General features: G+C 37.0%; 1 protein-coding gene across 2 annotated transcripts; it reads right to left on the bottom strand.

Moving 5' to 3' along the window:
* On the bottom strand, positions 1-25,330 carry APIP (APAF1 interacting protein). 2 transcript variants are annotated; one of them, XM_012755411.3, is made up of 7 exons: positions 25,147-25,330; positions 12,276-12,376; positions 7,039-7,087; positions 5,538-5,655; positions 5,089-5,224; positions 887-1,054; positions 1-316 (listed from the first exon to the last, which is right to left on the bottom strand). In XM_012755411.3, exons 1-7 carry the CDS (start codon positions 25,201-25,203, stop codon positions 217-219), a joined length of 729 nt encoding a protein of 242 aa, XP_012610865.1. In that variant the 5' UTR covers positions 25,204-25,330; the 3' UTR covers positions 1-216. The 2 variants fall into 2 exon arrangements, with proteins under 2 accessions (XP_012610865.1, XP_012610866.1); XM_012755412.3 differs by lacking the exon at positions 25,147-25,330 and adding an exon at positions 13,877-14,053.
* Positions 25,331-25,335: the final 5 nt, after the last annotated feature.

Genomic DNA, 25,335 nt, shown 5'->3' with positions numbered 1-25,335 from the left:
TACTGAGTATAAAATTTTTATTCCACTACCTGATCACTTAAAATTAAGAATATAAGCAAATACCATCCAATGTCAGAAGAGAGTCAAAGTGACCATTTGCAGTACGTAGTGACAAATATTAGCATGGAAATTTTCAGTTCATTTAAAAAAATAGTCAAATTTCACTTAATATTTAAGTTGAGCTTCATCTGTGTATATGATTAAACTTCCTTTGACTTATACAATTCCATTTTCTCCAACTGGGAGCTGTGCAGGATCAAGTCCCACTTGTTTCATTGATACAGCAATATCAAACAAATAGTCATAACACTCACACCTGTAAAAGAAAAAAACGAACTGAATGTGTTTATTGAAACAGAGTTCTCTAATCCTAAACAATCACATTTCTCCTCTCTGTCCAGTGAACTCTATTTTGTTCCTAGTACATTTTTCCCCTGAATTCTAGGCAAAATTTTTCTTATTTTGCTCCCACATTTTTAAAACACAGAAAGGAGGAATCATATTGAATCATGCAACCAAATTATATGCTTCTCAGGAAAACAAAGGGAGTTTAAAATATACTACTTACATAAATTTATATCTTTTTACTATGTGCCACTTTCTAAAATAAAACTTACGTAGCTTGGGATCTGTATTTCCTTCTTCTTTCTATCAAAGTCCATAGAGCCTTGCCAAATAATACTCACCCAATAAATATTTCTTAAGGAATGAATACATAATAAAAATAAAATATCTAGAAATACTAACAATAAACTACTTAAATTTAAATCTATTGACCAATAAAACATAAAAAGCATACTTCATTTTAAATCATAAAACATATCTCATTCTCTTTCACATCTAGAGTGTGGTAACTTGACCCAAATGTTCTCTGAGTTACACTTACATGGTTTTAGCCTTTTCCCATGTTTCTCCCCACACATACACTCCATGACGTCTGACTAGTACCGCACAAGAGTCCGGGTATTCATTCATTGCATGAGCCATTCGATCTTTGAGGTCTTTCTCCTCAGGTGTATTCTCAATAATGGGTACCACTAACATATCATCGTATCTGTAAGACAAAACAAGCCATTTTTTCCAATTAAAACCAATAAAGGCATTCATATTTATACAATATGTAATTTTTTCAAGTAACCGGTTAGACATTCTCTTTATATCTGGAAAGCCACTCTAAATTATGAACAAGATGTTGCATGTTATTCTGTGTATCTTGTGTAAACATCTATATCAAAAGATACCTTGGGAATTTGGCAGGCATTGTTCTAATCCTAAGTATAACTGGCAGAAATTTGTATAGCATATACCAAAACCTAACAAAGAAATCATCAAGATCATACAAGCATTTCCTTGAAGCACGGACAATCATAATATTTTTAACAGGAGATGAGAAATGATAGATTTCAAAATCAGAATCGTAGAAAGGATTAAAAACTACATTACATATTAAGTAAGAATTTCCCAATCATACAAAAATCATAATATTTCATCTCTACAGGACTCCAAAGTGTCTTGGATAAGGAAAATCAATATAGCCAAGTGTGGTTTGCAGCACTAATTAACAAGAACCTTCTAGAGATTAACTACTAAATGTATGATAATACTTTCCGAGCATTCTCAAATCTGTAGCATTAGAACTACTTCATTTTCAGGAAATACATGTGATAAAATCAGAATGTAATAATATTTAAACAAATAACTTAGTTATTGGCAAAATTAAATCTATTCTTGAGGTCATAACCAATCAAAACTCAGATAAGTTTTCCTTTTTACATGAATTTCTCTTGCATTGTTAATGTAATATCTACCTCTGTAGTGCTGAAACTTAAAGCATTAAGAAATTGCTACTTTAGTCTATGGCCATACCACCCTGAATGCGCGCAATCTCATCTGATCTTGGAAGCTAAGCAGGGTCGGGCCTGGTTAGTACTTGGATGGGAGAAATTGCTACTTTAGGCAGGTATACACTAAGTAACTGTCATGTGATAACTTGGCCAACCATTATCATTAAGAATATGCAGTTGCCCATTATTTCATCTAAGTAAAACAAAGATAATTACAAAATATCCTTAAATATGGAAGGAATGAATTGCTAGTCCCAAATCTTTCCTAATATTGGCCAAGAGAAACACAAACTTAATATTTTCTTCTAGCACACACTGAATGGTAAGAAATATTTCCAGCTGCAAAATAATTTCACAGCAAAAATAAGACCTGAAAGCTAATTCAAGCCAATCTTTCCATTTTACAGACAGGATGATGATCCCGACAAATTAAATGAGAAATAGAGCCAGAGAAGTCCTTGACCATCAAGCTGCATTGCTTTCTCTACACGATAGGCATGTTGCTTCCAAAAGGAAAGACAATTACATTTATACATGTTAAGCCCCCCTGGTAAGAACTAGTGCAGTCACGCACCACATAACCACCTTTCTGGCAACAATGAATTGCAAACATGTTGGTGCCCCACAAGATTGTAATGGAGCTGAAAAATTCCTATCGCCTACTGACCTTGTAGCTGCTGTAAGGTCACAGCATAACACAGTACTCACATGTTTGTGGTGATACTGGTGTAAACAAACCGACTGCGCTGCCAGTTGTATACAAGCCTAGCTCATACAATTATGTACAGTACATAATACTTGATAATAAATGACTATGTTACTGGTTTATGTATTTACTATACTATATTTTTATTAGAGTATACTCCATATATATATATGAAAGTTATTTATATACATATGTTATATGTATAAGTTAAGAAGTTATATATATAGAATTATATAGAGAGAAGAAACAGTCTCAGGCAGGTCCTTCAGGAGGTATTCCAGAAGGCATTGTTATCACAGATGACAATCCATGCATGTTATCACCCCTGAAGACCTTCCAGTGGGACAAGATGTGGAAGTGGAAGACAGTGATATTGATGACCCTAACCCTGTGTAGGCCTAAACTAATGTGTATATTTGTATCTCAGTTTTTAGTAAAAAAATTTAAAAGGTCAAAAAAATTAAAAATTTTAAGAATAGAAAAAAGCTTATAGAATAAAGATACAAAGAAAGATTTTTTGTGCAGCTCTACAATGTGTGTTTTAAGATAAATGTTATTACAAGAGTCAAAAAGTAAAAAAAAACTTTTGTAACTTTATAAACTTAAAGTTTATAAAGTAAAAAAGTTACACTGTAAGCTAAGGTTAATTTATTACTGAAGAAAAAGAGTTTTAAATTTAGTGTGGCCTAAATGTGCAGTGTTTATAAAGTCTACAGTCGTGTACAGTAATGTCCTAGGCCTTTGCTTTCACTCACCACTCACTCACTGACTCACCCAGAGCAACTTCCAGTTCTGTAAGCTCCATTCATCGCAAGTGCCCTATACACGTGTACCGTTTTTTATCTTTCATATTGTATTTTTACTGAACCTTTTCTATGTTTTAGATACACAAATAATTATCATTGTGTTACAACTGCCTACAGTATTCAGTACAGTAACATGCTGTACAGGTTTGCAGCCTGGGAGCAATAGGCTATACCACATAGCCTAGGTGTGTACTAGCCTATCCCATTTAGGTTTGCATAAGTGCACTCCATGATGTTCGCACAAGGACAAAATCACCTAACCATTCAGTCCTTAGAAGGTATCCCTGTTGTGAAGTGACACATGAGTGTATTTAAAGGAAAAGAGAATAGAGAATATTCAACCTCCATCCTTTCTTTCTTCATTCAACTTTCATTGGCCTTCTTTTGATTAAACTCTTAGGATTCTCTCCAAAATCAGATAAAATATCCCTGCCTCCTAAGCTTTGATAATGACCCTGTTACTCATTTCTCAGCTAGACTCCAACAGAACTGCAAAGGGCATCTTACGAATGTTTTTATTCTTCAAATTCTGAAATATTCAAAATAATATAAAACATATATTACACATAACAAATGGAATTTTTTCATTCATGTCCTTCTTTTCCACAAAATCCTAAAGGCTATTATGCTTCCTCTACCTCTCCTTTTCCCTGTTTTCAGAAAAATAGTTTCTTATGACCTATTTTTATTTCTTCACCAAAGCAATCAAATGCGTATGTAACTGATAACACCCACATACCTCTCCTTTAAGACCCAGATATGGAAAAGGTAATATGGGGCCATACTCTCTTTAGTATGTTCACTTGGCACAATTTAAATATTTAACTTTTGTAAATAGGTGTTTACAAAAGCACCAAGGAACACAATTTATTGTGTAGGCACACAATAAATACTAACTGAAATCAAATCAAATTATTTTCTCAGCACACCAACTTAAACATGTATGCTCTGTTACATGCAGTAACAATATGATATTGCTGTAAGAATGCTCTAGTAAAACTGGCACCCTTTTCCTCTAAAAAAGCAAGGCAAGGTAGAAACAGGCCCTTTAGGAAATTAAGAAAGGTGAAGTCTCAGGAATAAGAATGCTATTAAACTCAAATGAAATTCTGAGCACTGAGAATATGTTTCTTCAGCAATTGTTTTCCAGATTTAAGAAGAGTTACCACACTTTTGTGGGCTGGTGGATTTATTTAAACTTATCTAGAAGATCACTGTTCTATACTTACTATCCATACAACATTTTACACTGAAAAATTCTAAAAATATAAAGATTTACATAATTAAAATGATTAGAAAACTTTTATAAATATGAAAATGTTCTAGAAATACATTACATAAACAGAAAGCCTAAACTTTAGTCATGGTTCAAATCTCCCAAAGACAAAGTGAAGGTGAGGAGAGCTTGCTCTCAACATAGAACACAATCTCTCCTTCTCTATAGAAATCTCAGCAGAGATTTTTTTCAGTTTACTTAAACAAATACTTCATTATTCTTATTGCTAATAATTTACCATGGCTGGGGCAGGGGCAGGGGAGGAGGGAAGCCATCCAATTTGTGTCACGAGAATAGATCTGGAAGTGTAATATTAAGTGGGGTATTACTTAACACGGATTCCACAACACCTCGTTATACACACAAAAAGATCAGTATCCCATTTATCAAAGAGAAGGAAAAATTCTTTTCAAATTATTTAAGCCAAAAAAAAAAAAAAGAAAAAAAAGAAAATACCTATAATACCCTCCTGAGGTGCATTTCCTTATCCCTTTTATCATCTCTTGATGTGTAATTTTAAACTCCCGTCCTGGAAAGAGGAGGGTGGCCATGACAGCAGCTTTAGAGTGGGTGTGAATCACTGCGCCTGCTCCTAAAGGAGGAAGCAGAAAGTCATACACTCAATGAAGACCAGATTATAACTTTTAAAGAAAACAAAAATTTATTTCTGTGTATTTTTATGGTTATGGATTTATTTTTCCTGGCATGGACTAATAAGTTGGTGGTGGGTAAGGAGGTAAATGGAATAATAATGGACCTTCCTCACAGGCTGATGGGAGAACTGAATGAGTTAATGCGTTTACAGTTCTTGCACGTAGTAGGCACTCATGCAACGTTAACTCAAATAATAGTTAACGGTAAAATCTCTGCAGATATTCTTTATGTTGAATGCATTTTCTGCATACCTCTCATTGTGTAAGCGTTCATGAAAAGAGGAGTACACTGGCTTTTTTTTAGCTTCTTAGATGGTGAAGGTCCACTTATGTCCTTTTCATTTATATCACAAACAAACATGTCTTCAGGCTATTCATAGAGGAGGAAAATGAGAAAAACAAAGTTTATATAATACAATATCAATATAGATATGATCAGTACATAGTAATGCCCCTTTTCTTTTGTGTGTGTGTATATATATAGCATATGCACACATACAGAGTGTTAATATGCATGTATAAATACTTAACTCATACTTTAAACCAGGGGTCCTCAAACTTTTTAAACAGGGGGCCAGTTCACTGTCCCTCGGACCATTGGAGGGCCGGACTATACTTTAAAAAAAACTATGAACAAATTCCTATGCACACTGCACATATCTTATTTTGAAGTAAAAAAACAAACGGGCAAAAACACCCGCAGGTGGCCCGTAGTTTGAGGATGCCTGCTTTAAACATTCATATAATCATAGTTTCTCAAAATATTTTAGCACTTTTGAGAAATAAAAAATGTTTTCTAACAAAAATATTCTTGAAAATCTAAAAAATCATCTTCCTTTAGAATTTGAAGAAAAAAATTGATATGGAACATTAATATGTATGTAATAATGTTGCTGTCATTTCATCAATTTAGCTTCTCAACTTTGCCCTGTAATTTCACAGTTCTATTTCAGAAAGACTATATACAGAAACCAGCATTCCCAAATGGGTGTTACAATCCCCTCCCCCTACATTTCATAAAGAGCAAAAATTTAAAGTAAAGTCTTCTTATCCCCTGAGAAACATAACTGGTACTCAGAAAGGTAAATTGCAATAAGATATTCTTCTTAAAGATTTAAGGAATTACATAGATCTACAGGTTTTTCTCAGTAATGCATGTGTATTTCTGACTTGCAACTTTCATTTGTCAGGGTTTATTTGAAACTACAATATAAATGTCTTATTAATAAAGCAGCTTTTCTTTTTCTTGCCTTAGATAGAGTTAAGTATTGTATGTTTGTTTTAACTAAATTTGGGGTTTTATTCCAGCATTAATAATTGAGAATAGGTCTTCTCAAAATTTAAAACAAAGTTTCTAACTTGAATTTGGAATAGCTTTGCTATTAAGAAATAGGAATCATTTTGTTCCATCTGACACCATCAATCTGATTACCCCACTAGCCTGATAATGTTACAAGGCTACAAAGTTATAATCACTCCAATTATGATTTAAGATTACACTATTCACTTTTACCCTCTACAGATTGAATGAGATTTCAAAACATTCATTAGTTATATGGAGGGCATTTACCACCTTAAAAAAACATTTAATAGTTACTCAACAAATGTTTATTGATTTGTTATTTAAATTATCACAATATAACCACCCTTCAAAACTAACATTTTCATTTACAATTAATTCCACTTCACAAGACAATAGTTAAGTACACAAGACAAGACATTTGAGTTTTAGAAGAATCCCTTTTAACCATACCTGAATTCGTTCCTTTTGCACTCCGGAAGGAGCAATGTAGATTTCATTGCTGGTAACACAAAATATAGAAATTGGTATTTATTTAACTAATTTCTTGCTTTTGTACAAAGGAAAGTATATCTTTGCAGTCCAATCATTAATGTTCTTTATAAATCAAGCCATACAAAATAGCTGCTTGATTTAATTATAGATCTAGGCTGCATAGGAAGAATGCCAAACTACTTTAATGCCTTTGTGATGTTGGTGGCAAACTAAAATGCTGGTAGTTGCTTTTATCTTCCATGTGTTCATACATGTTCATTTCTTTTTAAGGTGTAAAATCAATGGTAACTAGGCTCCTATCTAGTTAGGGGAAATAAAAAATCTGAATACATCTTTAAGTACTAATAAGCAGAATTTACCCTATTATATGTGAAATATATTTATTTAAAAATCTGACCAAGAGAAAATATGCTCAAAAGGAGTATATTTCTGGTATGCAAAGAATCAGGTTTAATTTTATTGTTTAAAATGCTCTTATTATAAACCATGAAGTTCAGAGACCTCTGCTGGACAATTTATTAAATTACAGCATTAACACTGGGCTACTTTTGGGACAGAAGCCTATGCTTCCTATTTGAAAAGCACATGTCTCTTGGAAAGAAAATACGTGGTAACAAAGTTAAAACAATTGCAAAAAGCAGTGAGAAGAATGGCTACATGTGGAGATCTCTTTGCTACAGGATATTGTGCTAAGGGAGATGCTAAGATGCTACGCTCTACCATTTACCACAGGGACTCTCAAATTTGATGTGGAGATTAATTTTAAGATCTTCTCTAAATTCTCTCCACACTCAACAAAGGTCCCTTGGCTCACTTATCAGTTTCAGTTGCTGTCAGAGAGAATTAAAGAGCTGCCACATATATGCAAACCAAAAAATGCCAGCACCTACATGCCATAGCTTCTGCCACCGAGGCATGGACATAGTGAACAAGTATCAAATGTCTCACAGTGAAAATGAGGATGATGGCCTATACCAAGCTGTCAAAGTCAGGGTTACTAATACACCTGTAGGCTTGGAACTGATAAAAATCTAAGGTGAAATGAAAGTTTCTGTAGGGTTCCATTGGTAAAGTCTAGAAAATAAATGCCTAACAATGTGAGAGAAGTCCGATGCACACTAGGCTTGCATGCAGGCACTCGCTTTCATGAAGTGGCTATCATTTTAGAGCTCTGCTATGTAAGGATAGCATAGACGGACATTCCTCTGGAACCAGTGGCTATGGGTTGGGGTCATACTATTAAAAAGGGCCCTTTACAACTAGAATCATGGATGGTATAGAGTCTACTCACCTCCACAGGTAAGTGGACTTGTAGGCCTTTTCATGTGGGGAGAAATTTATGCAGTTCTGGGAACAGACCCAAATAGAGTACCAAATGGTCCACTAGTAAATAAACCCATTTATAAAGTAGAGAAACCAAGGGTATTTGTTTTGTTTATTCAAGCGATCTGGTATGCTAAGTCTGTTTTTATTACTATCTTTGTAAACTGGAAATCAATTTAGACTTTGATCAACTTTGGGTAATTAAAAGATTAAAAATTGGAAAAAAAAAAGATTAGCTAAATACATCTAGAAAAAATATATTTACACCTACAAAGAGATATCCAGATAAAAATACAAAGATGACAGAGCTTTTATTTTAGGAGGGAAACATGCCAAAGACCAAAGTGAAGTATTTATTTGGGGCTATAAGCCACAAACAAAAAGCATTTTGAATTTCAAGGTATTAAGTTTAGAAATATATTTTTCTATACTCCTTGCTCTTTCACTGTGTGGTAAGCAAGAGCCAAAACCCAAGAGTTCATAATACCCCTATGTTCAGTTGCTTCTATCTTTACTTTCTAAATTAAAAAAAAAAATTATATCTTACTATGCCCCAATTATCTTACCTATAATATGGGTTTATTAACTGTATTCTAATAGCGTGCAACAGAATTAGTGTCTCTGACACCTGCAATTTATTATACCGTGAAAACAGGAAATGTTAAGTTTGAATGGTAGGGATCCTATGTAAACACAATGGCTGAACATCCTGGAATTGCCTTGATCACTGTTATTTTCTTGGTCCTCTATTTCCTTCTTCTGATTTAACTCATATGTGTCTTAAGCTGTCTTTTATATACATCTTTTGGTACCACACATTAAAAGCATAAGCTAGAATGGTACCAGCCAAACCTTGGAATTAGAAAATCATTTTATATTCCCAAAGAAGTTATTGTTAGTATTATTTTGAAAACATAATTTATGGGTCTGTACTTCTTTCCAGATTTACTTGCCCTGAGCATCAGACTAAGAAGACCTAACTTTCACTAACAACATGAGAATAACATTGCTGATAAAGCTAATGATGTGGGCTTATGAAGTCATTTAAATATTAGGGAAAAAATTCAATATTTTACTACAAAATACTCATTTTACTTTGTAAAGCACAAATTTAAAAAGATTCCAAATACGGTGCCATAAAACTGGCTCTTTCCATCCATAGCCTCCAGGAGGAGCTCCTCGCCCATTAAGAATTTAACCAAGGCGGAAGCATTTTACCATATGATTCAACTTTCCTATAAACTGAATGTAGTACTATAAAAGCCATTTAATTTTAAAAGATGTGCCAATGAGTGAGTGGTTTATAGTGACCACACACAGTTGTAGTGCACAGATTAGTAAAATTCTGCTAGAAAGAAAATAATTCCTCCTTTTTGATCAAAAAAATTCCCTCAAGTTCTACATTCTCCTGTTTTTAACTATTATGTACGAGTGTTTTTTAAGACAGAGTTAGATATGGTTATTTTAGTCAGTTTGGTGGAAAGCCCTATTTTGTACATATACAAACTATTTCTACACATGCAAATAGAAAGCAGTTAACTAAAGGCAACATTTAGAATATGATTTATTTATAAATAATATAATTAGGAAACCAAATGACTAGGACTTAACTTCTAAGTGGATAAATGCAACAGGAATAAATGTTATAGAGTTTGCTGTGAACAGGACAATTTTAAAGTTCTTGCAAAATAATCTGAAAGCTTGCACAATGCTGAATTTACACTCTAACAACTGGGGTGATGTAAAGAGAGGCACAGATTAATGTACTGATCTACCACGTGGAACATGATCTTATATCCATAACTGTGCTAGTGGTCGACTAAGGTGCCCCTTGTTATTTCCCACTGTTTAATGATTATTTTATAAGTTACTCGGTAATTTAAAGCAGAAGAAATTACAGTGGTATTATATTATGGTATGCCATAAAATCCCTTTTGTTCAAATTGTTCTGATTTTATTTTACATTCTATTCCTTACTATACAATATGGCCTCCTTAGGGCCATAAATACTTAAAATTAAAAAAAAAATTTTTTTTTTAAAGAAAGATAATTAGGATAAAGAAACATCACCCAGTTTAACATGCAGCCTCCAGATAATAATATTCTTAAAACATTTCAGGAGGAAAAACATTAATCCTATTTCAGAAACCCTTGAGAGACGAGTATTTATTGCAGCACAATTCACAATTGCAAAGACGTAGAATCAACCCAAATGCCCATCAATTCATAAGTGGATTAATAAAATGTAATATATGTATACCATGGAATACTACTTAGCCATGAAGGATGACTTAATGTCTTTTGCAACAATTTGGAGGGAACTGGAGACCATTATCCTAAGTGAAGCATATAAAGAATGGAAAAATAAACACCACATGTATTCACTATTAAATTGGAACTTACTGATGAGCACACATGCACAGAGGGAAATAAATCTCAAAGAAATCAATCAGGGGAGAAGGGGAAAAAAGGGATGAGTAAAAACCTACCTAACGGGTACAATGAACATTATCTAGGTGATGGGCACACTTTTAACCCTGATTCAAGCATTACAAAAGCAATTCATGTAACCAAAAACATTTGTACCCCATAATACTTTGAAATTAAAAAAAAATTTTAAGATGAATAACTATAAAAGAACTTTTTAGCATACAAGAATTTTTTTTTTTTTTTTTTTTTTTTGAGACAGAGTCTCACTTTGTTGTCCAGGCTAGAGTGAGTGCCGTGGCATCAGCCTAGCTCACAGCAACCTCAAACTCCTGGGCTTGAGTGATCCTTCTGCCTCAGCCTCCCGAGTAGCTGGGACTACAGGCATGCACCACCATGCCCGGCTAATTTTATATATATATATCAGTTGGCCAATTAATTTCTTTCTATTTATAGTAGAGACGGGGTCTCGCTCTTGCTCAGGCTGGTTTTGAACTCCTGACCTTGAGCAATCCGCCCGCCTCGGCCTCCCAAGAGCTAGGATTACAGGCGTGAGCCACAGCGCCCGGCCAGCATACAAGAATTTTAAGGAAAGAAGATAACTAAAGAAATCATATAATCCAACCTAACACTGTGGAATAGAAGTATAATACAAGTTCTACATATGTAATTTAAAATTCTCTATACAGCATATCTCAATGTGGATACTATTTTCATTGGTTAATATGAAATGTATTCCTACCAAAACAATAAATTTGTCTTACCAGAAAAAAAAAAAAAGAAACCCTTGAGAGAATAAAATTCCACAATCTTTATTTTCGTTGTTAGTAAGTTACTTTTTACTAACACTAACTTGTTATTTCTTCATCTTCTTGAATGAACGACACTGAATAAATCTAATGAACAATTAAATACCATTTATTCTTTCTGTGTCAACTTAAGTCCAATATCTCGTTTTATTCTCTGAGGAATACAGACTAGAGGTATCCACTAATAATGATACATGAGCTTAGCAAGGCATATTACTTTTCTTTCGACTTGATAAAATTTTTAGCATTTTCAATGGTTAGTAGTATGTATTTGTGACTTTAAAATATGTTTCTGACCCTTTGAAACAAATTATGTCTACCTAGGGAGGATCCTTTATAATTCCAGGCATATAAATATACTTGGCAGCATGTTGTTTAACTCTGGCACTCCAAAAATTGAGGACCAAATTATTCTAATTAGAAATCATGGTTCTTAAATACTTAGGTATTTATTCTATCTGCAACTTCTGCATCCTGCTTCCATTCAGTTATGCCAATGTCTGTCCATTTGGAAACCAAATATCTTCAGTATTACATAAAACTGATCATCAGTTGTTCTCTGGACATAACGAGTTAGGCTCTCTGTGGTCTACTCACATAGAGAATTTCCGGTAATAAAATCTGCCAGAAACTTACCCATGCTTCAAGCTAATTCCTCCTCCAGTTCCAGTGACCCAGCCCAAATGGTAAAACTGTTTGCAAAGTTCTGGAATCAAGTATCTTGGGTGTTCCTTGTCCTTAAAAAGATAATGATTTTCAAAACAGACATTATTTTATCAAGTAACTATTCCAGCTGACATTTCTAATGAGAAACCAATTTAAGGGAGTTTGAGAAAATTTACCATAAAGAGGGTACAGTCAGAAAGAAAATTCTTACAAACATTTTGTTTTTAATGTTTAGAAAGTAGATCTACTACATTATTTGGCAACCTGGGATTATCCATACTGTCCAACACTAAGGAATAGGTGGCAAGAACAAGGTGGGAAAATGCCCAGTATATTATTATCATAATGTATCTATTGAAATGGTAGAAAGAAAACAGAATCTAACGCTGAAGGAACAGTCTGTCCAGAAAATTTTTTACACAAAACACTGTATTCAATTAAGACTTGATGATATAGATATTGGATAGTTTTATGTTCAACACACACTGTGTTACCAAAAACTTGGCACTTGTCCCCAAGGCTGCATCTGAAGAACGAGAGGACAAGTGGTTTGAGGAGAAGGAAAGAGAAGTTTATTAATTTGCCAACAAATGAGGAGGATGGAGACTCCTGTCTAAAAATGTCATCATCCTAACAGTAAGTAGAAATACAGAGATTTTAAAGGGTGGGTTCTCAGCTGTAGGCAGGTGTTTAACTATAGTTGATTATTTTAATCATCCATCTCTGTCCTATTTCTGCTGAAGATAATCCTGTGACCTCTGCCCACCTAGGAGGCCCACCTGTACCTCCAGGACATCTACCCTGCCCAGACTGGACTGGCAGTTCCCTGGGTCATTTCCTGTAGCACAAAGAACAAAAGACTTTTCTCTGTCTCTCCCAACCACTGGCCTGAGGCAGGAATGTAGATTTTTCATTTCCAAAAAGAGTGAGTGAGGTTTTAAAAAGACAGAAAATATTTCTGGAGGGGGAGTGGTTTAGGCCATTCTCTCTGTTACATATTCCCCAACTGTTAACATTTCCCTTCCATATCTGTGGGAGGAGGGGTGACTACTCAACATTACAACTTTATGTGTTGGTTCCATTTTATTTTTATTCCAAAAATGTCCTTTTTTTCCATTGTGATTTTATTTTTCTCTCTTATTACAAAAGCATTATACACTCATTATATAAAATAAAATGATGCAAATAAAAAACACTCAGAAATAATCCTAATTAATACTTGCTAAGCACATTTCTGTGATGGTATATATTTATGAGTGTGTGTGTATATATCTATACACACACCAACATAAATATAAAGCTTTATTTTTATACAAGTCCAATGTTTACTTCTTTAGGAAAAAAAAAACACATCAACTTTTTCCCTGCCTTTTTACAGTTTAAATTAATGAAAACAATAAAGAAGAAATACAATAAATTCCATTTTCAGTAGTATGATATACAACTCTTACCTTGAAAATAAGTAAAAAGTCTGAAGAACTTATTTTTCAAAATATTTCAAAATAAACTGCTGAGCTGGCAAGAAAAAGTAAGGTTTCACAGGGGGCATAAAAGAAAGAGAGTGAAACTACCTTGGAGGGACTGAGCTCTCCAAAGCAGAATTTCCCTGAAGGTATTGCAAAACTCTGGTATCCATGAGCTTCAATTTTGATAGTTATGCAAGCCACTAGATCCGTGAGATAAAAAGCCAGGACTTGCTCAAAATGGAAGCATTTATGAGACAATTGCCACATAAGCTTGAGACACCAACTGGCTACAACCTCAAGGTAAGGGCAAATAAAGATGGACTCAATGAGAAGAAAAGTACAGCAGGAAGCTCACCTTTATTGATCTTGGCACTGGGTAAAGGGAAAAAAAACATCTTTGAGTCCAAAGAGGAATTATTATTTGACAGATTAAATTCTCAGCTAACTTAACTGGATACCTGAAATTATGGTGTTTTTCCAAATTTACTGTTTATGTTCTACATATACATTTTATTTTAGGTAAATATTATGAATGATGATTGATGGAGCAACCTTCAAAGTATAAAATTAAGAACATGGGAACCTAGAAATTTTTAAAAGTTCTAATTCAACGGAGGCTTGGAGTTAATAGACAAAGTTAAATCCACATTACACTATTTACTGCTTATACGACTTTGGGTCTCAGTTTACTCATCCTTAAAATTAGAATGATGTGAGGATTAAAATGAGATCCAGTGGATATAAAGCACCTAGCACAATATGTAACACAGTCAATGTTAGTTTCCTTCCCATTTTAAAGAGTTAAAATTTCTTGAATTAAAATAATAAAACCATGTTGGTATTTCTTATATCTGTCTTTAGGAAATCTAGCCAAAATTATCCATGCCCCATATAATTTGCTATTTCCTTTTTTAGGGCTATAAATGATATTTTAATTATATCTTAAAGTACAGCTAATGGGAAGACTCCCGCAGTTTTCCAATCCTTAAAACCATCAATTTGCCTAGCAAATTGCAAACATTATGGAAAATGGTCTGTTATTATGGGTCTCCCCTTTCCTTTTGTCTTTTCTAGCAGCGAGGTATTATAGCAATTAGCCAGCTTCATGCTACAGGAATAACAATGATAACGCAGCTGCTGTTAATAAATTTTCAATCATTCAGACCCACAAAATTACAACTGCAAAAAAAAAAAAAATCACTTAGCAGGCATCAACAGAGATACATTTGGTGCAAATGCAGTCATTTAAACTGTCCAAAGGAAAGCAAGATTTGACAAGAAGGAAAGATTTAGTTAGTATCTAGTTCCCTCCTGAATGTCAATAATATCATTTGCCTACTATTGCTAGATCTGGTTTTCAATTAGAATAAGAATTTTGAAGTATATATCTAAAGATCCATTACAGTCAACCACTTATAGTAGAGGTTCTATAGGGAGGAAGGAACATATTTAACAACATTTTGTAAACATTGAAAACATTAAAGTCTAGAAAGTTTTTGAGTCAGTACTTTAGTTTTCTAATTTTTCAATCTAGGTATTTTAAGAAAATCAGCCCTGCTTGTCACTGAGATACCTACTCACAGCCAACATATGGCTGTAATCCCTGCCCCCACCTTCTCCTCCAACTTAAGCAAACACAGGCATATATTCCTCAGATAAAGTGTTTCCTGAAAGACTCTCATATGAATATAGAATAAGCATACATCAAAAATATTATTTAATTCATCAGTTAATGAGGAAACCAGTAAGATGTTGCAACTGGTTCAAGAGAGAATTCAAAATACACATACATATATATAAATAATCAGGATTCCTGACTTTACAAATAAAGCAAAATTGGACAATATTCACAGAGTAATAATAAATTGAATCTCCACTGAACACAGCCTACATTTCTATGAATAATCATCTGCATTACTGTCAATATCCTACAATTTAAGAGTTGTAAAATAGCTTAAAGATAATCCCAAGACACCCAGTGAGTAATCTTTTTTTGCTCATTTCAAAGTCTTTCACAATTTTTCCTGACATTAACCTTAGGAAGGACCTGAATGTATGCACAGCAAAGATGTCAGGATTTTCTCTCAGTCTTTGGTCTTTGTTTCTTTCTGCACATCTGTTTCACTCTCCCCTCTGTGCATATTGGTTTTCCTCACTTAAATGCCCTTCTCCTATCTATTAAATACTTTCACCGCACTTAAAACCTCTCCTCTTGCTCCTTTTTCTTCTTGTTGATCAAGTGTTGACTAGAGATCAGAAGCCATGGAGCCTACTTTCAGTTCTGCCACCCACTAGCTGGTGCCCTAAGGCAAGTCAGTGACACTTTTTAGGTATCAGTTTCCTCATCTCAATAATTTGGATCAGTGATCTCCAGACTTATGAATTTCAAGGCCAGCAGTTTTTTCTATATTGGTATTTCTTATATCTGTCTTAATGGAGGATGGTGGGAGCATGTTGGATAGGTGAAGAAAAGGGCATTTCAGAGAGAACTCTCAGTGGTTAGAAATGGTTATAAATTAGATTCTGGGGGATAGAGGTGGAAGGGAGGCAGAGTATAAAGGATCTTTACACTTTGGGACTATATTTTATAGAGGACTGAAAACTACCGAGGAGTTGGAAATAGCGGAAGGCATGATCAGATTTTGTTTCTGAAACATTTCTGCAGCAGCAGTGAGAGAAGAGGCTGAAGCGTGGTGACTAAGAAAGCAAAAGCCCAGACCAGCAGGGAGGCTGCTGACAGAGTTAAAAACGAAATTGGCAGGAGTGATGGTGGAGATGGGTTTGGGAGATCTTTGAAAGGTTAAACAGAAAGAAAGGACTCTGGGTAAGAAAACTGAAGGACAAAGGAAGGCCTCAAAGACTCTCAAGTTTTTGGCTGGCTGAGTAGCTGAGTGGACAGTGACACTATTCACTGGGACGTCAGTCAGAAATATTTACAGAGTGCTTACTATGTGCAGAGAGCTCTTCTAGGCCCTGGCAATTTAGCCACGAATGAGACAAAATTCCTGCCCTAAAAAAGTAAACAAGAATAAATAAATTGCAGTAGTGGTAAGAAAGAAACAAAGAAGGGGCTTAGAGAAAAATAGCGGGGATCAACTTTGATCCAGGTGATCAAGAAAGGCCTCAAGAATGTGAAAAAAACCAGTGTGTGATGAATGTGTGTGCACATGCAAAGTTTTGCGTCAGGGAGAGGCAGGTACTCCAGGCAGAGCAAGCAGCAGGTGTGAAGGCGCTGGAGTGAGCAAGTGCCTGACAGGTAGAAGACCAGCTGGCTAGAGCAGAGCCATGAAGTGCTGAAAGTGGCACAGGATAAATGTGTAAGGGCCAGAGACTTGAAAGCCATGCAGATGACAGTCCTGTCAGAAAGGAATTGATTCATGGGGAGAGACACAGGGAGAGGAAGAGAAATAACTACAGAAGGTGAGAGGGCCTGGAGATCCTGCTCTAGCGGAGGAACTGGGCTTCAACCATTTCATGAAATGAAAAGAAGATGGATTCATGTTCAGCAGATCTGTAGGTTTTTGTGATAGGCAGGCGAGAAGTTCATATCTAATGACTTCTATTTTCTTAAGTATAAACAAAGTTACCAGATGAATGAGACTATGAGGACAGGGTATGAGAGGTTTGACAAGAAAATTAAAGGTGTAAAATGGTCATCTCAGGATTTGGGACAGTGAACTACTAGGGAAACATGAGAGGGTTGCTGGGCAGCAGTAGGGCCGATTTGGCTGCAATCATGAATGTGAAGGGAGGCGGGGCAACAGAGTTACGTAACACTCTCCAGCAATGCTCAGCTGCTCAGTGCAGGCACAGAGATGGTGGGTAGCAGGGTTCATCCTGGTTAAAGGTTTTGCTAAGCCAACTATATTTGTAAATTAGGTCAACCAGGACCTTAAGTAACAAATGTTTCAACAGATTGGCTGTGGAAGCCAGATGGCAGCGAGCGTCACTCACTTTCATTTAGAAGTGAATGAAAATGGGAGGTATGGAATTCCAACGACTCTTTCCATAGTGTTGCTATAAAGGGCTAGACAGGGCAATAGAAGGGAAAACTAGTTAATAAAGACAGTTTTCAGTCTATTATGTGCTAACGGTAAAATGGGGAATAGGGAGAGATTAAAGGTAGAGGAGATCAAAAGTCTAAAAGGTCAGTCATTGTAGAGACAAAAAAGTTACAATTAGGACAGGGAAGTATCTGCCTTAGGAAGAAGGGCAAAGATGCAGGTAAATATGCAATAATACCATTGGTAACAAGAATTCCTAACATTTATTGTTTATTTTGTGCCAGGCATTCTTCTACAGGCTTTATGTGAACTACTTTATTTTATCCTTATATCACCCTATTATACTAATAAAGATTAAGTAACTTGTCCAAGGCTGCCAAGATAGCAAGTGTCAGAGTCAAACAGTCTGTTTCTAGATCCCTAGTGCTTAACCTTTATTTATATTATAGTGCAGGTGGGAAGAGAAAGAAATTAAAGTTGAGGAGTTCACACCTTTCATTTTGTTTGTGATTTTGGAGGCAAGGTCATCTTCAAAACAGGCTTGGGGTAGAGGATGAGGTGAGATGATGAGGTTTTGGAATGGCCACTTAGGCGAATGTGAAAGGCAGCTCCCCCAAGGACTGCCATGTGGTGCTCAGGGGCTACCTGCGGTAGGACACCAGAATATTTTGTAGAGACACCAATTCATACAGTTGAGTGATCCCTCCAACTCTTGGGAATGGTCTCAGCAAGTAAAGGCAACTATTTGTAATACAGTGTAGAAGATCCTTTGATAGTGGGTACACAGAGGGAACTACAGGAACAGAAAAGAAAAATCCCTCATCCCAAAAAAGGTGAGAGGAAGGTGCAGAGGCTGGGCAGGGAAGGCTACAACCATGGGAATGGGATGCTAGAGTAAGAGGGAGGCAAAGATAAACAGTACTGATTGAGGTCAAAGAACAGAGAGGGTGGGGTACTGGATAGCCTTGTCTTGTAGTCGTAACAAAGAACAAATATTTATTAAAGGTCAACATATATAGGACACTGTGATAGGTAAGGTAAAATTAAAAAAATAAAAAAATAGAAATAGCGCCTACCTGGCTCTTCTCCCCAACTAAGCAGAACTCCCTAAAGGGAAGGGAACAGGTTCTCAATATAGACATTCCCACCATAGTGCTTTGTTCAATAAACATTGGTTGAATTAAGATCATATCACTTACATTAAGAAAAGTCCTGTATCAGAGGTTACAAATTGGTATCTTGTGGACAAAATCAGACTCATAAGAAGTAGTTTATTTGGTCTACACAGCGCTTAGAAAGACTCTGCACCCACATTTTAAAATTAAGAGATAACATACAAAATCCAAGTTTCTAGTTTCCCTTAAGAACACAGAACTAGACAATGGGCCGACACTCTTACATATCAACAGAGGTCAGTGCTGGGTAGTGCTTAAGAAAGGGCATATGCTGGCCCTAGTGCCTTCTTTTTGGTTTCCATCTCTAAATCTGGGCCAATCTAAATGCCAGATTCTGCATAAAGCCTTCTATGAATCACTCTTTGAAATTACCTTCCCCTTCTTCTGCACCTGTAAAATATTTTATCCTTTTCTTAAGGAACTCAGTCCTCTCCCCCACCATCCAATGCCCAGTATTGGTATGCAGTATATTAATTACTGGCATGCATTTACAACTGCCTAAGTTTCTCAAGGGCAGGCACAGTGACTTATCCATGTTTGCATTTTTCAGAGCTTAGACTTTTTAAATATATAGTTTCTGAATAAATGCTTTCTCTCTTAGGAAATACCTCTTGACTTTTGTTGATGTTAGAAAAATTAAGTTCAAGAGCCAGAAGTCAGGCAGTGGGGGTTTAATTTCAGAACTGTAAAACTAGTTTAGAGTTTACTGCTAAAAGCTGAGTTTAACCTGAAAAGAATACACTCAGTGCCGGAAGAATCTTCAGAGTACTAGAAGAAAGTCTATAAAACATAAATCACTTGGGAATGTTAGAGCAAAGGACAATAAAATATTACTGAAAGGGCTATAGAGGGAGGCAAGTAACATAAGTTCAGAAGAGGGTGTCTGTCAAAGAAAGAGCGATAAATACACAGCTCTCAAGGGGGAAGGTTTTAGTGAGCAAGTGTTCCAAATCTTTATCTCTAATCCAGCTCTCCCTCCTAGCTTGAGAGCCACCAATACAACTACCCAGTTGATACACAGTACCACACACTGAGCATGTCCCTCAAACTCAACATGTCCACAAAACGCTCATCATAAACTGCTTCTTCCTCCTGTGTTCTCTTTCTGGTAGGCCACCAGGCCCCAATCACTCATCAGAACCCTAAAAGTGATTTTTTTGTTTTTTTTTTTGTAGAGACAGGGTCTTACTCTTGCTCAGGCTGGTCATGAACTCTGACGTCAAGGGATCCTCCTGCCTCGACCTCCCAGAGTGCTGGGATTACAGGTGTGAGCCAGTTGTAGTGTCCAACCTCCCTGAAAGTAATTTTTCATTCCTTCTCTCGCTACATACATCTAATCAATAACCAAGTCCTCCTGATTTTACTGCCTAAATTCCTCACTTAGGCCACAGTTTTCTAGTTTGTCTCCAAGCCTCTAGTCTTTAACTCTAGCCAGCAACCCTCATGCTCAGTCATCTTTCTGATTATCTCATTGCCTTCAGTATAAAAATCTGTATTTCTAGGATTGGCTTAGAAGGTCCTCCAGGTTTGGTCCTAGCTTTCCTCTTTAGTCTTATCTCTTCCCAAGTCCCTGCCCCCTACTTTTATGTTCCAGTAACACCAAACTTCTTTTTGTAGGGGAATGCACCATGTCCTTGTCTCTAAGCCTCTGTATATGCCACTTCCTCTACTTGGAAAACTCTTACTTTCATTTCAGATGGTTATGCCATTCTGATCCTTTAGGCCTCAGTTGATACCTTCATTTTCTTCTGAGGCATTCTCTAACCCATTCAAGTTTGTACTCCTATGGCACCCTGAACTTTGCCATCATAGTACTATGTCATATTGTCATACTGTCCTTGTCTCTTTACTCTTTTCTATCTCCCATTATGCAGCATGCTCTACGTAGGAAGGAATCAGATGTAGCTTGCACTACATTAAATCCACAATGCGAGGCACATAGTAGGCATACAATAAATATTTGTTGAATTAATCACTCATAACTGAATGCCCCCCTTCCTTAAGGCTAACGAGACTGTCTCTTTCAATTGTCCACAACCCCCCTAAAACCACACTGAAATTTTATGACTTCTTAAAACCTTTCTCATTGTTCTTTTTATTTATTTGTGCAAAATCAGGCAAACACAAATGTCTAGAGGAGCTCATGTATTTCAGTGCATATGCAAATCTAGTGAGTAATGGAAGCTGGGGTAACCTGGCCAGCACATGCCCTGGGGAAATGGGTGCTCACTAGCACAATCCAGATTTCATGAAGGAATAAGGGCCCAATGCTACCATTCTGAAGTTTTAAAAACTGAAATTATTCTGAATTGTGAAGTGTTGGCTCAAATTTATCATGAACATTGAGCGGTGCAAACAAAAGATGCCTGTCTTAAGTTGTCTGTGGGTCATGTTTGGTTTGTGAATCAGTTTATTCTCAGGTTCTTTGACTAGTCTTTGACGCTCATTTAAATGACATTTCATGGGAGCATGAACATCTGAGCTATTGAAACATCATTCTACTAACAGGTTGATTTTATGTTTCTCATTCCCCATACACACCTGCCTTGGAATGATCTCTAATTACCTGTCCCATATCAAAGATCTTTCTTCCCATTCAATCTTGCCAATCTAGCATTCTATAGAGTCGTCTTTGCTCATTTGGGGAAAGTCATTTATTCAAACAAGATAATGGTTGACAAATGTTTAGCAATAAAATGTCTCAAGAGTTATTACTTTTTAACTGGGATCTTCAGCCCAAGAAACAACAAGAGGAACAAGGGAATTAATTTTAGAGGGCATTCCCTGCCTCTTAAGCCAGTTCATCACACTGTATTAAAACTGTTTATCTGTCTACTTCTGCTGTGGACCGTAGGCCAGGGGTGGTGAACCTGTGGTCTTAAGGCCACATGTGGCCTTCTAGTTCCTTAACTGAATCCAAATTTTATAGAACAAATCCTTTTATTTATTTTTTTATTTTATTTTATTTTTTTTGAGACAGAGTCTCACTTTGTTGCCCAGGCTAGAGTGAGTGCCATGGCGTCAGCCTAGCTCACAGCAACCTCAAACTCCTGGGCTCAAGCGATCCTCCTGCCTCAGCCTCCCGAGTAGCTGGGACTACAGGCATGCGCCACCATGCCCGGCTAATTTTTTCTATATATATTAGTTGGCCAATTAATTTGTTTCTATTTATAGTAGAGACGGGGTCTGGCTCTTGCTCAGGGTGGTTTCGAACTCCTGACCTTGAGCAATCTGCCTGCCTCGGCCTCCCAGAGTGCTAGGATTACAGGCGTGAGCCACCGCGCCCAGCCCCTTTTATTTTTATTAATACATTTTTGTCTTTTACATTTTATTTTTAAAATTAACATAAAATACCAAAGAATAAAATAATTTTCAACAAAATAATCCTCCCAGATTGATCAGCATAATTAGGACATTAGTAAGCTGTAAAGGCTAAATTAAAGGCTGCTACTCTCATGGTTTAGTTCTAACTTCCCCCACCTGACTGGTACCACTACCACACAAGGCTGGCTGGTGAGAGTTTAGAGGGATGGAGTATGCCAGTCTTATCAGCTTTTGACAACAGTGACTGTGTTTCTGTTTGAAGTGGAATTTGTGAATAGTTGTACAACTCAACAGTATTTTTTAATTCTGTCTGCTTAATAGCCCATCATGTCAAAGAAGACCAGGAGAATGATGAAGGAAGAAAACAGATTTTTTAATGAGGATTGGAAATTGCAATATTATCTTGTTTCTGCTAAAGATAAGAGGATTTGCTTGCTTTGTGATATTGCAATATCAACATTTAGAAATTCAATGCTCAGCATTACAATATAATACTCACAAAGACCACAAATATTTTAAATTAGAGGGAGAGGTGCGAAAGGTTGTACTGCAGAAATTAAAAGATAAAAAGCAAAAGCAGAGACAATTCCTTCAAGCAGCAATAAGACCTGGAAATAATGCCACTGAAGCAACTTATAAAGTAGCTTATATGCTCAAGAAAAAAGGGAAGTCATTCAGTAATGTAGATATTGTGAAAGAATGCACAGTCGAAGTTGTAGGATGCTTAGACCCTGATAACATATCAAAATATAAACAACTGCCTCTTTCAAGGAGAACCAAAACTGACTGGCAGCATGAATTAGCCTTCAACTTAACTTACTGCAATACTTCAAAAGGAAAATATATATTATTCAATTGCTTTGGATGAATCAACTGATATTACTGACTCCGTGCCGGTTTTATACTTCATTTGGGTCACAATAGAAGATTTTCTTTGCTACAAAGAGTTACTCACTTTGGACACTTTTGCGAACAGAACACAGAGAATGGATATTTTCAACAACTTTCAAGATAAATGTGAAGTTGGACTGAATTTGGTAAATTTAGTGAGTGTAGGTACACATGGTGCACCTTCCATGACAGGAAAACATGAAGGGTTTATTGCACAGATAGAGAAAGTATCAACAGATATAGATGCTCCTATTTCTTTTCCTTGTATCTTGCATCAGCAAAATCTCAGTGCTAAAGCTACTATTTTAAGTGACAATTTGCAAAAAGTTGCAAGTATATATTGTTAAGTATATTCATGCAAATGCAACACAGCATCATCAGTTCCCTAACATGGTAAAGTTAAATGATGAGGTATTCAGTGTGGATTTGCCATATCATTCTAAAGTGTGTTGGCGATAGCAGGGACAGGTGTTAGCCAAAATTTTATCTCTGCGAGAACAGATAGGTAAATTTTATGAAGCACAGAATCAGCAACGTGAAAGATTGAAAGATTTCTACAGGAACGCAGCATTTCTGTGTGATATCATGTCAAATCCAAACAACTTGAATATTTCTTTGCAAGGTAAAACTAAGTCTATATGTGATATGTGGCCAAAAAATCCAAGCATTTTGAAAAACGCTATCTTTTTTCAAAACAATTCTTCTTCAAAAGGAAACTGGATGAACCTTTTCCCCAGTTAGCAAAGGTCACTGATGCACAAGATGATACACTCGAATCATCTGAAGAATATGCCACTGTTACAGACCCATTAATTGGAGAACACAACGAAAGGTTCACCGACTTTGAGAATCATCACATCACACTCAAATTAGCATTTCAGCCTAACCTAGTTGAGGTCACCAAGGCACCTAAAGAACTACAGATGGAATTGATTGAGCTCTTGTAGATGACATGTTAAAGTCATTGTGTGATGCTAAGAAAGATCCAGTTGAAATAAGAAATATGCAGAATAACCACGCCTTTGGCAACATGTCCGAAAAATGCTTTCTTGCTTTTCAATCACTTATTGCGGCGAATCCACGTTCTTCTACCTAACCTAAATCAAGACACCCTTAAGGTCACAAATGACTGATAGGCATATAGAGGATCGACTGAAACTGAAGACTTCCATGCTGTAACCAAATATTCAAATGCTTTCCTGCAAAAGGCAGACACGACAAAGTCAGTAAAAGGTTAGTTAACTTTAGTTTTCATGTTTTGAAATCATTAGATTTTTACAAAATAATGTATTTTTAAAGTCTAAATAAATATCTAATTGAAGTTTCTCGAATGCGGCCTCAGAGCTAAATTAAAGCGGCATTCCAACTTGAAATGGTTCCTCACCCCTGCCTTAGGCCATTCGTCTTATTCACCGCTATCTCTGTCTCTCGGTATAAAGGTAGGAGGCAAAACTGCAGGTGTGTGCGCGGCCTGAGGGTGGATCTCTTTGACTTCTGCTTAAGGAAGAATGTTCCAGTGGTCATCCCATAACCAGTCTACACTGAGGCAGGCACGGGGCAACCGCTCCGAGGAAAGCGCCGCCTACCGAGACAGCTCCGGTGGGCTCCCGTCTCCCAAGTGCCTTCTGCGCGCCCACGGTCGGGCTGGCAGCCAGGGCTAGGAAGTCAGCTCGAGGAGCTCCGTCCCGGCTCCAGCTCCACTCCGGGGCTCCACGATTCCTTCTCTGGCCCGTCTGCCCACTTAAGTCGCCCAATGCTCCCCTCCGTTATTCGTCCTTTTTCGACGTGCGGTGCCCGGCTCCCGCCGTCGGGGCGCCCCGCCCCGCCCCGCAGCCTCACTCCCGCAGAGGAGGGCCGCGGGGCGCGTGCGGACCCGCTCGAAGTCCCGGTCCCGACCCCGCGCCCGGCCTGGCTCCCGCGCTCGTGCCCCGCCGGCGCCTCGCCTGCCTGGAATACCGGGCAGCGGCGGCCCCGCCCCTACCTGCGCGCAGCACCGCCGGGAGCCACAGTCTCCCTCGGGAGCGTAGCAGCCAGACATGGCCGGGACGAGGGGAATCCGCAGCTCCCAATCTTCAGCCCGGGCTAGCGCGACAGAGCCGCGAGCGCGGACAGGCCGCACCGAAGGCAGCCCGGGGGCGGGGCGCACAGGGCGGAAGGCGGGGCTTGGGAG

This window comes from Microcebus murinus, chromosome 4 (genome assembly GCF_040939455.1).
Source record: "Microcebus murinus isolate Inina chromosome 4, M.murinus_Inina_mat1.0, whole genome shotgun sequence".
Lineage (NCBI taxonomy): Eukaryota > Metazoa > Chordata > Mammalia > Primates > Cheirogaleidae > Microcebus > Microcebus murinus.
The sequence above is the reverse complement of the archived record's forward strand: the minus strand, read 5'-3'. Positions and strand labels throughout refer to the sequence as shown.

What these genes read in the sequence shown, in the direction of transcription:
- APIP (XM_012755412.3), bottom strand. Translation starts at nt 14,038, where the DNA reads ATGTGGCAATTGTCTCATAAATGCTTCCATTTTGAGCAAGTCCTGGCT. An exon ending in GAGAGCTCAGTCCCTCCAAG is followed by an intron (nt 12,377 to 13,876) that starts GTAGTTTCACTC and finishes TATCTTTTTAAG; the next exon opens with GACAAGGAACACCCAAGATA. An exon ending in GAACGCTTACACAATGAGAG is followed by an intron (nt 5,225 to 5,537) that starts GTATGCAGAAAA and finishes TTCCTCCTTTAG; the next exon opens with GAGCAGGCGCAGTGATTCAC.